Below are 15415 nucleotides of genomic sequence, written 5' to 3'. Positions count from 1 at the left end.
ATACACATTGTTTGTCCTCCACTAATATAATCCCATTCATTCTAGAGTTAGGTGGGACAACTTTTTAATTTACCATAAGGACTTGTGCAGAAAACCGAATGGTCTCCATCCGGGAGAATCTGGTAGATCTGATGTGCAAAGCTGGTAGAAACAGACCCCAAAAGACCTGCAGCGGTAACTGCAGCGTGAGGTGGTCCTACAAATTATTGACTCGGGGGCTGAATACAAATACACCTCACAAGTTTCAGATGTACATTTTAAAAATTTTCGCTCATTTTCTGATAATAAATTTCCATTTAAATGGCGATACACTACGGCTTATGCTTGACAACTTTTAGAAGGCAGATTGCTTTAGATCATGGAGCTGGTGAGGATCTTTCCACACAACAGACCCTCCTTATAAAAGTCATGTACCTTATATGCCCCATTTCCCATCCCCCTGCATCTAGACATCTGGACTCTGTTAGCAAAGCATCATCAGGGCACTATGCTAAGAATCTTTAGGAAGGTACTGCCTTTAGGGAAGTTTCAGAAATCTTCAGCATCTCTAGAGATGCCTGCAAACTCCTCCAGCAGGTCTCTCACTTTTTGGGAGGTTCCTCAATAATCCTGGAGATTGGAAAGTATGTGATAGCATTTAGCTGAATGTCATCTCTTGTACCAAATTGTCGGCTATTTCTCCGAACTACAGCAAACCACTACTAGATTCCTTAGGTTTCAGCTTATTTAAGGAGCGACCAATGCTAATCCTCCGTCTTCTAAATCTTCCATTGGCATAGAATTGGAACTACGTATTCATCTAATGTATATGGCCAGGTTTATCCGTCAGGATGAGGTCCATCCATAGCGCTCCATCGGAAGGCTACGAGCTAGGTCTACTGAGCTGTATACACCTTTCCTGAATAGACTGGAGTGTGTAAAGGTCTGGCTCACCCAATGAACGCTAGAACCCAATGATCATTCTACTCACCATATTCTTTGACCTCAAACTCTGTCTGGAAAACTTCTTGAGGAGTCTCCTGAAACTTGCCAGCAATCTTCCATATTCCTTCACTGTAAAGTACGTACATGGAGCAACAAAAAGCAGGTCATCTGATCAATCCCAAAGATTAATAGAAGAATAAACCATGATACACATATGAAGGGGTAGCAGATACAATCAGCATAATGGTTGTCAATTTTTCTGTAGAGATAAATCTTTTATTAAAAAGATCCTCAAAAACGTAGGGTCTTAAAAACTAATGTCTGCCCATGCTTCTCACCACAGTGATTGTTCTTCAAACCTAAGTCTGACAGGGATCCCCCCATCACCTACTGTAACCTACTTGAGTTCAACTTATCGAGATGACATAAACAGCAGAAGGAAAAATGAGGGTCAAGTGCAGAAATTAGTGCAAAAGAGTAACAAATAGAACCACCTCTCCATGACATTGCCATAAATGATCGTAATCGCGTTGCCCCTTTCACCAACAGGTGATTGTTGCTGGTCAGTCAAGCCCCAGGCTTATCCATCAAATGGTGGGATTAAAGAGGTTAAAACACGTTATCACTTTTCCTATTGGTGGTGGTCCGACAGTTGGGACCTCCACCAATTGGCAGAACGAGGAACTGTTTTCCCTTTAAGATTAGAGTGGCAGGACACATGCCCATTAACTATCTATAGGACTGCCCAGCTTCGACAGTCATTTCCTGGCAGTCCCATAGAGAACGAATGGTGCGGTGGTCAGATGACCAACCAGCCGTTGAATTTTGTAATTGGTCGGGGATACATATCCCCTGATCTGCCGATCGGTGTGAATCCCCATGATGAGAAACCGATTGATCAACAAGTTATCACCCATTCAATGGATAGGTGATAAGTAACTTATTTTAAGTGGAAATCCCATTTAAATTATGGGAGTTTGGTGGTCCATTTTAGTGTGACCCACATCCCTAAAGTTTATTATTGGAACCTTAAACACCCATGTATACTCACTTAGCAATATCTGGAAGAGTAAAGCTCTTTTGGACGATCACACTTTTTTCATTGGAGGAGAACTGGTTCTTTAGCACAACTATGCCATCAGGATTCTGAAAAATCAGAGGGAAAAAATTATATATGTTTCAGAAAAAGTCCACAATAACCCGTGAGCTTTATTCTTTTTGGAGAAGAACTACTTTGCATACTTTTTCAAGGGTGCATTGTTCTAAAGACTTTCTACCGGTTGGATCTCCACAAGGAGAATAAATATCGTTCAATATCTCAAGGATATGAAGCAGACTGAAGCCATAGGAAAAAAATCATAAAAGGCTAAACAAGGGCATCTAGTTTGGGCCCAAGAGAGGGTGGGTATAGACATTATTGGAGCTGCATGACCTCCTCTCCTCTCCCACAAGGGATGATCAAGAGATGCCAATCCTGTCCATGGATGTTCAGGTGTGGAAGCATTAATCAGCTGGTTGACTCATTTGGCTTTTGTCTGTTGCCTCCTCTGCTCTGGTTTTCATCAAAACTGTTGTGTCCCAAGGTAGACATAACTGCCCTATGTGAGCCACAATAATAGCAAGCTGCCAGTCAGTAGCCCCAGTTAAAAAACATAAAGGACCACAGAAAAATATTCCAAATCCTAATTCTACTCTTAATTATCGTCATCCAGGGCCAAATATTTAGTAAGGCATCTTCTGTACCGCTCAGTTATCCTATCCAGTGTTGGTGGAGAGTCACTGGATAAACTCCCATAGACTTCTATACAAATGGATCCAGCTCTTCTGCAGTTCAGGTGGATTGGGGTCCAAGTGGTGGCATCTACCAACTTTAATCCGGTACTGTCTTTCTTCCACTTGTTAATCCAGCTGTTTGCAGTTTCAAGATAATACTGAGTTTCCAAACGGAAGATACTTGTGAATGGCAGAAGATGATTGTGGACTTTGCAGCTATCATACTTTATGATAATGCAGGCCATTGGCCAGTGCCATTTAATGGAAGTAAGGAAATGGTGAGGGCAACAAGAAAAGCGCAATAGGGTGTTATCCAGATAGCAATATTGATCAGAGGCGGTTCCACTCAACTGATGAATTTGAGTTAGACACAACGCTGAAAAGGTATCAAACAAAGTTCGAGCTGCTGCGGCCCCTCAAGTCGGCAGATCCAAGTAATATAGATAATTTGGAAATAGCAGATGACCTGAGCTGCTGGTGTAAATCCAATCAAGTAGTGAAAATCAAGCAAAAGTTTTATCAGCATGGGTTATTCTCTACGCGTTTCAAAGTATTTCAATTTCTTCTTTATGAGAACCACAGAAATTCATGTTCTCCTGAAGAAGTTGAAATACTTTGAAACAGATGGAGAGTAAAACGTGCTGATACTAATCTCGCTTGATTTTGACTCATTGATTGGATGTACACCAGCTGCACAGGTCACCGGCTGTGATTACAGAGCATTTCTTCTTAATTATGCTAGAAGTATATTCAGTAGGCCCAGAATGATAAACTGTTGTAAGAAGTGTTGACTCTTCTTGTAGGTTGAATTGATATTTGTAAATGCACGAATGGTTATTTACTTCCTATATCAGCCCCTACAGTTTATTGTACTGTTATCTCTGCAAAACAGGGATGCAGGGTCACTGAACAATGACGTTTGCTGACATGTTGATTACACATTGCACCAGGCTATGCAGTTTGTTCACTTGCAAACATTGAAGGATAAACTATAAATAATCAAACAATGCGAGTTATCCTCATCACATCTTTCTCTTGTCCTCTGGATGCTGGCTAGCAGGACACTTGTGGACTATGTAAAGAGACTTTCTCTGTTACAAGGAAGTCTAAAGGATGTCAGCTTAGAGGGCCATGGCCCGATCTGGATGAACACAGATCTGCTTCATTGACTATCTCTGAATCCCCAGAGACGTCTTGAAGAATCCAAGTTGGGACAATCAGGTCACCTGGCCACGTACCTCACTGCTCTTGGTTAGCTTACTAAGCTTGTCATTACCTCCTCTCTGTGGGGGCTGACCAAAAATGGGGTGCCACTGGTGGGGTTGTCGGCCCTGGAAGCAGCTCTAATCTCAGAGAGTCAGCGGAAGGGTGAGTCTCTGTTAGGCTACGTTCAGACTAGCGTTGTGCGCCGCTGCGTTGGTGACGCGACGCACAACGCACCGAAAAACGCGGCAAAACGCACGCAAAAACGCTGCGTTTTGCGACGCGTGCATCATTTTTTGCCGAAAATCGGACGCAAGAAAAATGCAACTTGTTGCGTTTTCTTGGTCCGACGCTTGCGGCAAAAAAGACGCATTTGTCGCAAAACGCAACAAGCAAAAACGCATGCGTCCCCCATGTTAAACATAGGGGCGCATGACGCGTGCGTCACCGCAGCGTCGCCCGACGCGGCGCCGACGCACACTAGCACAACGCTAGTCTGAACGTACCCTAATTTGCAATATCTCGGGTATTTGCTGGGACTGTTCTATATGCTATTGTTGGTTGGTGGTTCAATAACTTATTGCCACACTGTTTTACCCTCACCCTGTGTTGTCTTAGTAGTGTTCTGCCAACAGAAACAGAGGTATGTACCCTAGTCCATTCGGTTTCAGCTAGCTGACTAGAGCACTCACTGATCCCCGTGACTTCACACCCACTATTTCGAAACTACGCATTGGAGGTAGCAATTCTAAAAGTCAGTATTTTTAATCAGTCTTTCCACATGACTTAGGATAATAAGCTAAAGCAGAAACTCCACTTATACACAGGTGTTTTGAAGTTTTTCCCCTCAACAGTGCAAAGCTTTAGGTCTGATCTAACTGGATTAGAGGCCTCTGACAGGGGTCTAAGAGGTAACAATCTTGCTTGTGGAGTTTTATCCCCTTAAACACACAGTCAGAGGCATCTCATCCAAACCTCATGCTTCATGGTAATCAAGGTGAAACATCCTGAAACACATGTCCGTAAATTGAGATTCTGGTTTGGCCTTTATCCTAAGTTACCTGGTAAGGCCCTTTAAAGGGTTGATATTGACTTTTAGGATTGCTACCTCCAATAGGTGGCTCTACAGTTGTAGTCCACTTTCCCTCTAAAGAAGCTATTTGCATATATACATTTCTGGGGGAGTACTTCTTAATTTTATTCACTTACATAGCACCCATAATTCCACAGTGCTTTACAGAAGTCTTCACTATTTCCATTGGGGCTCACAATCTATATACCCTATCAGTATGGTCTTTGGAGTGTGGAGGAACCTGGAGAACCCGGAGAAAACCCACGCAAACACGAGAGATCATACAAATGCCTTGTAGATGTTATCCTTGGTTGGATTTGAACCCAGGACCCCAGAACTGCAGTGCTAATCACTGAGCCACCGTACTGCCCTGGCCTATAGTCCCTACATTAATTTGGCCCCTTAGGTACTTTGGTTAGATTCATACAAAAAAGTTCCACATGTTGCACGTGGTTATTTAGCCGCATTGCATAAAGATGTAGTAAATGTGTCACAAATGCAAAAATGAAAAAAAAAAACGAATCCGATTGAAATCTCCCACTGACCATTAGTTTTAAACGTGGAAGTTTTGGACAGAGACAAATACATTCTAGTCAACACTCAACAAAAGAGAATGAAGCCCACAAACACTGAATCCCCCTGGCCTGTGGTCTCAGATGGTACGTTGAGGAATATAGTGGCCACGATCTTTCTCCAGGCAGTGTAAGACTATGGTTTTGTGGGCCTACTGGTGGGAATGGTTAAAAGGTTATTTCTGAATTATCACGCAAGAAATGGAAATTTCTTATTTGGCAAGTTATTGGTGCCACATTGAGATGTCTTCTGCTGGATGTTTGTTGCCCATTATTGCATCAGATTCTGGGCCAGGGAAGATCCTCTGGTACTCTGGAAGATCTGTTAAACCCTTTCTCAGGATTGTATTTTATTAATTGCATGATTGTGAAAGGGCATGGCTGGATGGGAAGGTCATCAAGAGTCTTTTGGCTTTCTCTTCAAACATTAATTTTCTGGAGTTCTAGTGAAACTTAAAGGGAACCTGTCACCCCGTTTTTTGAGATATAAATACTGTTAAATAGGGCCTGCGCTGTGCGTTACTATAGTGTATGTAGTGTACCCTGATTCCCCACCTATGCTGAGAAATACATTACCAAAGTCGGCGTTTTCGCCTGTCAATCAGGCTGGTCAGGTCAGGTGGGCGTGGTAACATCGCTCTTTTGTTCCCCAGCTTTCCGTTGGTGGCGTAGTGGTGTGCGCATGTCCAATTTCTGAATTCCCTGTGCGCACGTGAAGAAACAGCGCGCGATCTGCGCTGTAATCCCTTGCATCGGTGGGGGCGGCCATCTTCCTGGGGGCACGTGCGCAGATGGAGTGCTCTGCTGCACGGGGCTTCAGGAAAATGGCCGCGGGATGCCGCGCGTGCGCAGAAGAGATCGCGGCGGCCATTTTCCCAAAGCCGAGATGCAAACTCGGCTTTGGGAAAATGGCCGCCGCGATCTCTTCTGCGCACGCGCGGCATCCCGCGGCCATTTTCCTGAAGCCCCGTGCAGCAGAGCACTCCATCTGCGCACGCGCGGCCCCAGGAAGATGGCCGCCCCCACCGATGACAGGGGGTAATAGCGCAGATCGCGCGCTGCTTCTTCACGTGCGCGCAGTGGATTCGTCACTGCGACATGCGCACACCACTACGCCACCAACGGAAAGCTGGGGAAGAAAAGAGCGCTGTGAACACGCCCACCTGACCAGACCAGCCTGATTGACAGGCGAAAACGGCGACTTTGGTAATGTATTTCGCAGCATAGGTGGGGAATCGGGGTACACTACATACACTATTGTAACGCACAGCGCAGGCCCTATTTAACAGTATTTATATCTCAATCTGAAAAAACGGGGTGACAGGTTCCCTTTAATATTTAGTGATTAATCAACATCATCAATTGCGAACATTGGCCGGTTTTCATTGAGCACATAAACATTTGGCTAGAGCCCCACTGAAAATTATTAAAGTTGTACTAGAAGGCGACTGAAAATTGCCCTTGTAGAAACATATTGGATCAAGAATGGCTCCGCTGGTAGGACATTTATACATGGGAAAAAAAAAAGAACTATTTTCTGGATCTTATGCATCATTGCATTTCTGGCCATGAAGGTCCTTTTCAGATGATGCTCCTTTGGACTATGGCAGATCTGGGCTAAGTTCAACCCATTGGCAACACCTGGTCCCTATTAAGCCTGCTGGTTACACTGGTGTCCTGCACCACACGGCTGCCTCATGCCTGACATTTCAATTTCATCAGAGCAGGAAGCCGACTGCTCCTTTCCATCATTCACCTTGTGTGACTGAGCCCCTCCTCAGCAGGTGCATTACATCATCAGATCGCGCCTGATGTGCGAAGATTCAATATGCACAGTACAGAGCAGAGCAGCACATCAAAGGGAATGAGGTGAGTAGTTATATTTTTTATTTTAATTATTGGTCAGTACTTGTGTGGGGGACATCTGGGGTCATAAATCTTTGTGAGGGGCTATGTAGATATTGAAGAGGAGAGGATGGGTTGAAGACAACGTCGTGGCAATAAGGGACCTGCACATGGAAACACGAGAAGCAATGGAATGAAACTGAAAGGGAGAAGATACAGATTAGATATTTGAAAAAAACCCTTTTTTAACAGTGAGGGTGAGCAATGAGTAGTACAGGCTGCCACGAGATGTGGTGAGTTCTCCTTCAATGGAAGTCTTCAAACAGAGCCTGGACAGACATCTGTCTGAGATGGTTTAGTGAATCCTGCATTGAGCAGGGGGTTGGACATGATGATCCATGAGGTACCTTCCAACTCTAACGTTCTATGATTCTATGATCCTGTTGATTTTCACAATGACTGTTTACATTTTGCTGAATGGGATCACTGTCGCACAGACTGTTCCAAACTGAGGGCCAAAAAGGCAAACTTCAGCCCCTTCACAAGTAGAGAGGTATCAACCTAAAAGATAAATTACTCTTGCTTATGTCTGTTTCCTTTGGTTCCTCTGTGTTCTCAGGGCAAGCATTCATTGATTCTGGAACAGGAGATAATTTAATGGACTTCTCTTTGGCCAAAAGGCTGAAAATTCTTTTTGTTTCCCTGCTGACACAAATAAAGCTAATATCCGCAAATGGCTCTACAATTTCCGGTGTTCATACTCAATTCTGAACAAAGATGATAGCTCTTCAGATTAGAGCATTTCATGTTGAGGACATTTCCTTTTTAGTTTTGCAACTTTCTGATGCACCAGAGCTTTTGGAGCTTCGGTGGCTATGGCTTCATGCTTTGGTCATTGACTGGTCCGCTGACCAGATTAGCTCGTGAAACCCATCTTGTATTCACAATTGCCTCAAAGCTCTTTGAATTTCTGTTCTGCATCAACTCCCACCAACTTGCCCGCTTCCTCTCATGACTTCACAGATCTCTTCTCCAAGAAGAGGATTCAGACTCTACATTTTCATCGGCCACATGACTGCGCCATTCCCCTTCCTCCAGGTACAGAATCACCCAGAGGGAGCGTTTATCCTCTATTTCTCCCTGAGACTGTGGCACAGTTGGCCTTCATTGGAAAGAATCTACAGAAGAAATTCATTCTAAAGTCTTCTTCCCCAGCTGGCTCAGGTTTCCTCTTCATAAAAAAAGGCTCTCTTGCAACGACTATTTGGGCATGAATAAAATCACTCTGAAAGACCGGTGTCCATTGCCACTCATATCTGAGTTATTTGACTGGATTAAAGATGCTACTGTCCACTATGATAGACCTGCATGGTGCTTATAACCTGACCCACACCAAAAGGGTTAATGGATGGAACACGGCATTCAACGACACGCCACTGGAAGGTCTTATTCTGGGCTCATTCATCTCTCCTCTCAGGTCACCCATGAGTTAAAAGTACTGCTGAATTTCTCTCTTTCTTCTGGATGCCTAAATGGAGACAAAACGTCAAGGAGTTAGCAGCCTTCTGCCCTCAGTGTGTGCAATGTTCAGTATCTTCCAATTCCACAAGAGCTTTGGGCTGAGATCTCTATGAATTTTGTTACTGATCTTCCTGAAGTGCAGTAATTCACTATTTCGGTCGTAGTTGACAGATTCTCTAAAACGTCTTGCTTTGTTCTCCTATCTGGTCTTCCATCACCTCCACAGTTGACTCAAGTGTCTTAAAGAATTTTTCCTCCAGTTTCATGACCTTCCAGCTCATATAATCTCTGACCTTCGGTGTGCAACTTGTTTCCAGGTTCTGGAGGGGGCTCTGCAAGAACTTTAAAATTTCCCTGTACCTCTCCTCAGCCTATCACCTATCACAGTAATGGGTAGACTGAAAGAATGAATCAGTCCATGGAGCAATATTTACGACTATTGTACAACCCCTACCAAGATAACTGGCCAGATCTGCTTCCTTTGGCCGAATTCACCCACAATGCTGTTTCTGAGTATTCTGGGAAATCTCCATTTGAAGGGTATTGCAAACATTGAAATAGGCACCTAATCATGCCATCAAGCGAGGCCATTTAAGATCAAGGGCAAGATAATTACCCTTACCAAGCTCTATCTATGATGCTTTGGTCAATTTTCCATCTTCTCGTTGGCAAAGCAGTTCCTCGAACGATGGGTGCCCTGTACTCTTCCTCCTTAGAGCAACATGGATGAAACAACCCTATGCCAACTTTCATAGCAGCTGCATGGTCTTGATTTATGGATGTGAATCCAGTTTGACAGAAATATCTGTGGGGTATGTAGTGCGTAGGACTATTCTTGTACATCTAAGGGCAACATTCCATCAAATGTCTCTGGCTAACTTCAAAAATTTAGTTTTGTTTTACGGTAAAAGGCGTCCTCCATCCAGATCTTATCTAATGTTGACACAAAGTAATCTCTGATTGTAGATCCTATCGGTAATAGCCAAGGTCAGCAGAAATCAAAATAATGAGATCTTTCCTCATAATGTTTACTCCTGATTAATGCTACGTCCTCCGTTACTTCCCACAAGTCCATATTTGCTTGTACCTGAGGGCACTGCCCTTTGTGGTTTTCTGTTTTTCCTTTTTTCTTTCATTCTGGGAGAAATTACCATAAGTACTGGAATAAATATAACAAATGGTGGACGCTCCACTCCAATCCTTGAAGAGATCGTACATTACATTAACTCTTTAACAGGAACCTATCATCACGGTTTAGTATGTTAAAATAAAGGTATGGCCATAATGGCGCTTTTACACTGATTTAATAGATACCTGTAGGGAATAAATCAACATCCTGATTCTTAGTTAATTCATGTTTAGGTGCAATATTCACTTAGTGCATTGGGGTGGGACCTTGGTGCGGGACTGTGGGTAGAGTTTTCAGTTCTGCAATGACCCCTGTTATGAAAGGCAATTCAGAATCACAATGGACATGGAGGTCAGAGCACATACAGTGATCTGACAATAACCCAAAAATAAAGAACGAGCTCTGAGACGTGGGAACTCTGCAGACCGCAATCCCTGATCCTATCAACCAACACTAAAGGTAGCCGTGGAGCGCTCCTGACCAGAACCTAGGCGCCTCGTCACAGCCTGAGAAATTAGCTATTCCTGAAGATAGAAAAATAAGCCTACCTTGCCTCAGAGAAATTCCCCAAAGGAAAAGGCAGCCCACCACATATAATGACTGTGAGTAAGATGAAAACACAAACATAGAGATGAAACAGATTTAGCAAAGTGAGGCCCGACTAGCTGAATAGAACGAGGATAAAGAAGATAACTTTGCGGTCAGCACAAAAACCTATAAATAACCACGCAGAGGGGACAAAAAGACCCTCTGCACCGACTAACGGTACGGAGGTCGTCCCTCTGCGTCTCAGAGCTTCCAGCAGGCGAGAAAAACCAATTAAGCAAGCTGGACTGAAAAATAGCAAAAAAATAACATAAGCAAAACTTAGCTTTGCAGAGCAGCAGGCCACAGGAATGATCCAGGGAAAAAACCAGTCCAACACTGAAACATTGACAGGAAGCATAGATCAAAGCATCAGGTGGAGTTAAGTAGAGAAGAAGCCAACGAGCTCACCAGATCACCTGAGGGAGGAAACTCAGAAGCTGCAGTACCACTTTCCTCCACAAACGGAAGATCCCAAAGAGAATCAGCCGAAGTACCACTTGTGACCACAGGAGTGAACTCTGCCAAAGAATTCACAACAGTACCCCCCCATTGAGGAGGGGTCACCGAACCCTCACCAGAGCCCCCAGGCCGACCAGGATGAGCCACATGAAAGGCACGAACAAGATCGGGAGCATGGACATCAGAGGCAAAAACCCAGGAATTATCTTCCTGAGCATAACCCTTCCATTTAACCAGATACTGGAGTTTCCGTCTTGAAACACGAGAATCCAAAATCTTCTCCACAATATACTCCAATTCCCCCTCCACCAAAACCGGGGCAGGAGGCTCAACAGATGGAACCATAGGTGCCACTTATCTCCGCAACAATGACCTATGGAATACGTTATGTATGGAAAAAGAATCTGGAAGGGTCAGACGAAAAGACACAGGATTAAGAACCTCAGAAATCCTATATGGACCAATAAAACGAGGTTTAAACTTAGGAGAGGAAACCTTCATAGGAATATGACGAGAAGAAAACCAAACCAGATCCCCAACACGAAGTCGGGGACCCACACGGCGTCTGCGATTAGCGAAAAGTTGAGCCTTCTCCTGGGACAAGGTCAAATTGTCCACTACCTGAGTCCAAATCTGCTGCAACCTGTCCACCACAGTATCCACACCAGGACAGTCCGAAGACTCAACCTGTCCAGAAGAGAAACGAGGATGGAACCCAGAATTGCAGAAAAACGGTGAAACCAAGGTAGCCGAGCTGGCCCGATTATTAAGGGCGAACTCAGCCAAAGGCAAAAAGGACACCCAGTCATCCTGATCAGCAGAAACAAAGCACCTCAGATATGTTTCCAAGGTCTGATTGGTTCGTTCGGTCTGGCCATTAGTCTGAGGATGGAAAGCCGAGGAAAAAGACAAGTCAATGCCCATCCTACCACAAAAGGCTCGCCAAAACCTCGAAACAAACTGGGAACCTCTGTCAGAAACAATATTCTCTGGAATGCCATGCAAACGAACCACATGCTGGAAGAACAAAGGCACCAAATCAGAGGAGGAAGGCAATTTAGACAAGGGTAACAGATGGACCATCTTAGAAAAGCGATCACAGACCACCCAAATTACTGACATCTTTTGAGAAACGGGAAGGTCAGAAATAAAATCCATAGAGATATGTGTCCAAGGCCTCTTCGGGACCGGCAAGGGCAAAAGCAACCCACTGGCACGAGAACAGCAGGGCTTAACCCGAGCACAAATCCCACAGGACTGCACAAAAGTACGCACATCCCGCGACAGAGAGGGCCACCAAAAGGATCTAGCCACTAACTCTCTGGTACCAAAGATTCCAGGATGACCAGCCAACACCGAACAATGAAGTTCAGAGATAACTCTATTCGTCCACCTATCAGGGACAAACAGTCTCTCCGCTGGGCAACGATCAGGTTTATTAGCCTGAAATTTTTGCAGCACCCGCCGCAAATCAGGGGAGATGGCAGACACAATTACTCCTTCCTTGAGGATACCCGCCGGCTCAGATAAACCCGGAGAGTCGGGTACAAAACTCCTAGACAGAGCATCCGCCTTCACATTTTTAGAGCCCAGAAGGTACGAAATCACAAAGTCAAAACGGGCAAAAAACAACGACCAACGAGCTTGTCTAGGATTCAAGCGCTTGGCAGACTCGAGATAAGTCAAGTTCTTATGATCAGTCAATACCACCATGCGATGCTTAGCTCCTTCAAGCCAATGACGCCACTCCTCGAATGCCCACTTGATGGCCAGCAACTCTTGGTTGCCCACATCATAATTTCGCTCAGCAGGCGAAAACTTCCTGGAAAAGAAAGCGCATGGTTTCATCACTGAGCAACCAGAACCTCTCTGCGACAAAACAGCCCCCGCTCCAATCTCAGAAGCATCAACCTCGACCTGAAACGGAAGAGAAACATCAGGCTGACACAACACAGGGGCAGAAGAAAAACGACGCTTCAACTCTTGAAAAGCCTCCACAGCAGCAGAAGACCAATTGACCACATCAGCACCCTTCTTGGTCAAATCGGTCAATGGTTTAGCAATACTAGAAAAATTGCAGATGAAGCGACGATAAAAATTAGCAAAGCCCAGGAACTTTTGCAGACTTTTCAGAGATGTCGGCTGAGTCCAATCATGGATGGCTTGGACCTTAACAGGATCCATCTCGATAGTAGAAGGGGAAAAGATGAACCCCAAAAATGAAACCTTCTGCACACCAAAGAGACACTTTGATCCCTTCACAAACAAAGAATTAGCACGCAGGACCTGAAAAACCGTTCTGACCTGCTTCACATGAGACTCCCAATCATCCGAGAAGATCAAAATGTCATCCAAGTACACAATCAGGAATTTATCCAGGTACTCTCGGAAGATGTCATGCATTAAGGACTGAAACACTGATGGAGCATTGGCAAGTCCGAACGGCATCACAAGATACTCAAAATGACCCTCGGGCGTATTAAATGCAGTTTTCCATTCATCGCCCTGCTTAATTCGCACCAGATTATACGCACCACGAAGATCTATCTTTGTGAACCAACTAGCCCCCTTAATCCGAGCAAACAGATCAGATAACAATGGCAAGGGGTACTGAAATTTAACCGTGATCTTATTTAGAAGGCGGTAATCTATACAAGGTCTCAGCGAACCATCCTTCTTGGCTACAAAAAAGAACCCTGCTCCTAATGGCGACGATGACGGGTGAATATGCCCCTTCTCCAGGGATTCCTTCACATAACTGCGCATAGCGGTGTGCTCAGGCACGGACAAATTAAACAATCGGCCTTTTGGGAATTTACTACCAGGAATCAAATTGATAGCACAATCACAATCCCTATGCGGAGGTAGGTTATCGGACTTGGGCTCATCAAATACATCCCGGTAATCAGACAAGAACTCTGGGACCTCAGAAGGGGTGGATGACGAAATTGACAGAAATGGAACATCACCATGTACCCCCTGACAACCCCAGCTGGAAACCGACATGGATTTCCAATCTAATACTGGATTATGGACTTGTAGCCATGGCAACCCCAAAACGACCACATCATGCAGATTATGCAACACCAGAAAGCGAATATCCTCCTGATGTGCAGGAGCCATGCACATGGTCAGCTGGGTCCAGTACTGAGGCTTATTCTTGGCCAAAGGTGTAGCATCAATTCCTCTCAATGGAATAGGACACTGCAAGGGCTCCAAGAAAAACCCACAACGCCTAGCATATTCCAAGTCCATCAAATTCAGGGCAGTGCCTGAATCCACAAATGCCATGAGAGAATATGATGACAAAGAGCAGATCAAGGTAACGGACAGAAGAAATTTTGACTGTACCGTACCAATGGTGGCAGACCTAGCGAACCGCTTAGTGCGCTTAGGACAATCAGAGATAGCATGAGTGGAATCACCACAGTAGAAACACAGCCCATTCAGACGTCTGTGTTCATGCCGTTCAACTCTGGACAAAGTCCTATCGCACTGCATAGGCTCAGGTTTAAGCTCAGGTAATACCGCCAAATGGTGCACAGATTTACGCTCACGCAAGCGTCGACCGATCTGAATGGCCAAAGACATAGATTCATTCAGACCATCAGGCATAGGAAATCCCACCATGACATATTTAAGGGCTTCAGAAAGACCCTTTCTGAAAATCACTGCGATCGCAGCTTCATTCCATTGAGTGAGTACAGACCACTTTCTAAATTTTTGACAGTATACCTCTATCTCATCCTGACCCTGACACAAAGCCAGCAAATTTTTCTCTGCCTGATCCACTGAATTAGGCTCATCGTACAGCAACCCAAGCGCCAGGAAAAACGCATCGATATTACTCAATGCAGGATCTCCTGACGCAAGAGAAAACGCCCAGTCCTGAGGGTCGCCGCGCAAAAAAGAAATGATGATCCTAACCTGCTGAATTGGGTCACCAGAAGAGCGAGGTTTCAAAGCCAGAAATAGTTTACAATTATTTTTGAAACTCAGAAATTTAGTTCTATCTCCAAAATACAAATCTGAAATAGGAATTCTCGGTTCAAGCAAAGAATTCTGGACCACAAAATCTTGAATATTTTGAACTCTTGCCGTGAGCTGATCCACACATGAAGACAGACCTTTAATGTCCATTGCTACACCTGTGTCCTGAACCACCCAAATGTCTAGGGGAAAAAAAAAAAGACAAAACACAGTGCAAAGAAAAAAAAATGGTCTCAGAACTTCTTTTTTCCCTCTATTGAGAATCATTAGCACTTTTGGCTTCCTTTACTGTTATGAACGGCAATTCAGAATCACAATGGACATGGAGGTCAGAGCACA

General features: G+C 44.5%; 1 protein-coding gene across 1 annotated transcript in view; it reads right to left on the bottom strand.

Annotated features, from left to right (window-relative positions):
• The window catches only part of LOC138677286 (complement C3-like), a 103417-nt gene that overhangs the window by 61854 nt on the left and 26148 nt on the right, over nucleotides 1–15415 (bottom strand). Inside the window, exons 5-6 of the mRNA XM_069767317.1 lie at nucleotides 1976–2070; nucleotides 971–1053 (exon numbers count right to left, since the gene is read on the bottom strand). Coding sequence (XP_069623418.1) covers nucleotides 971–1053; nucleotides 1976–2070 — 178 coding nt within the window. The remainder of the gene's footprint in view (nucleotides 1–970; nucleotides 1054–1975; nucleotides 2071–15415) is intronic.

Source organism: Ranitomeya imitator, chromosome 4, assembly GCF_032444005.1.
Source record: "Ranitomeya imitator isolate aRanImi1 chromosome 4, aRanImi1.pri, whole genome shotgun sequence".
Classification (NCBI taxonomy): domain Eukaryota; kingdom Metazoa; phylum Chordata; class Amphibia; order Anura; family Dendrobatidae; genus Ranitomeya; species Ranitomeya imitator.
The sequence above is the reverse complement of the archived record's forward strand: the minus strand, read 5'-3'. Positions and strand labels throughout refer to the sequence as shown.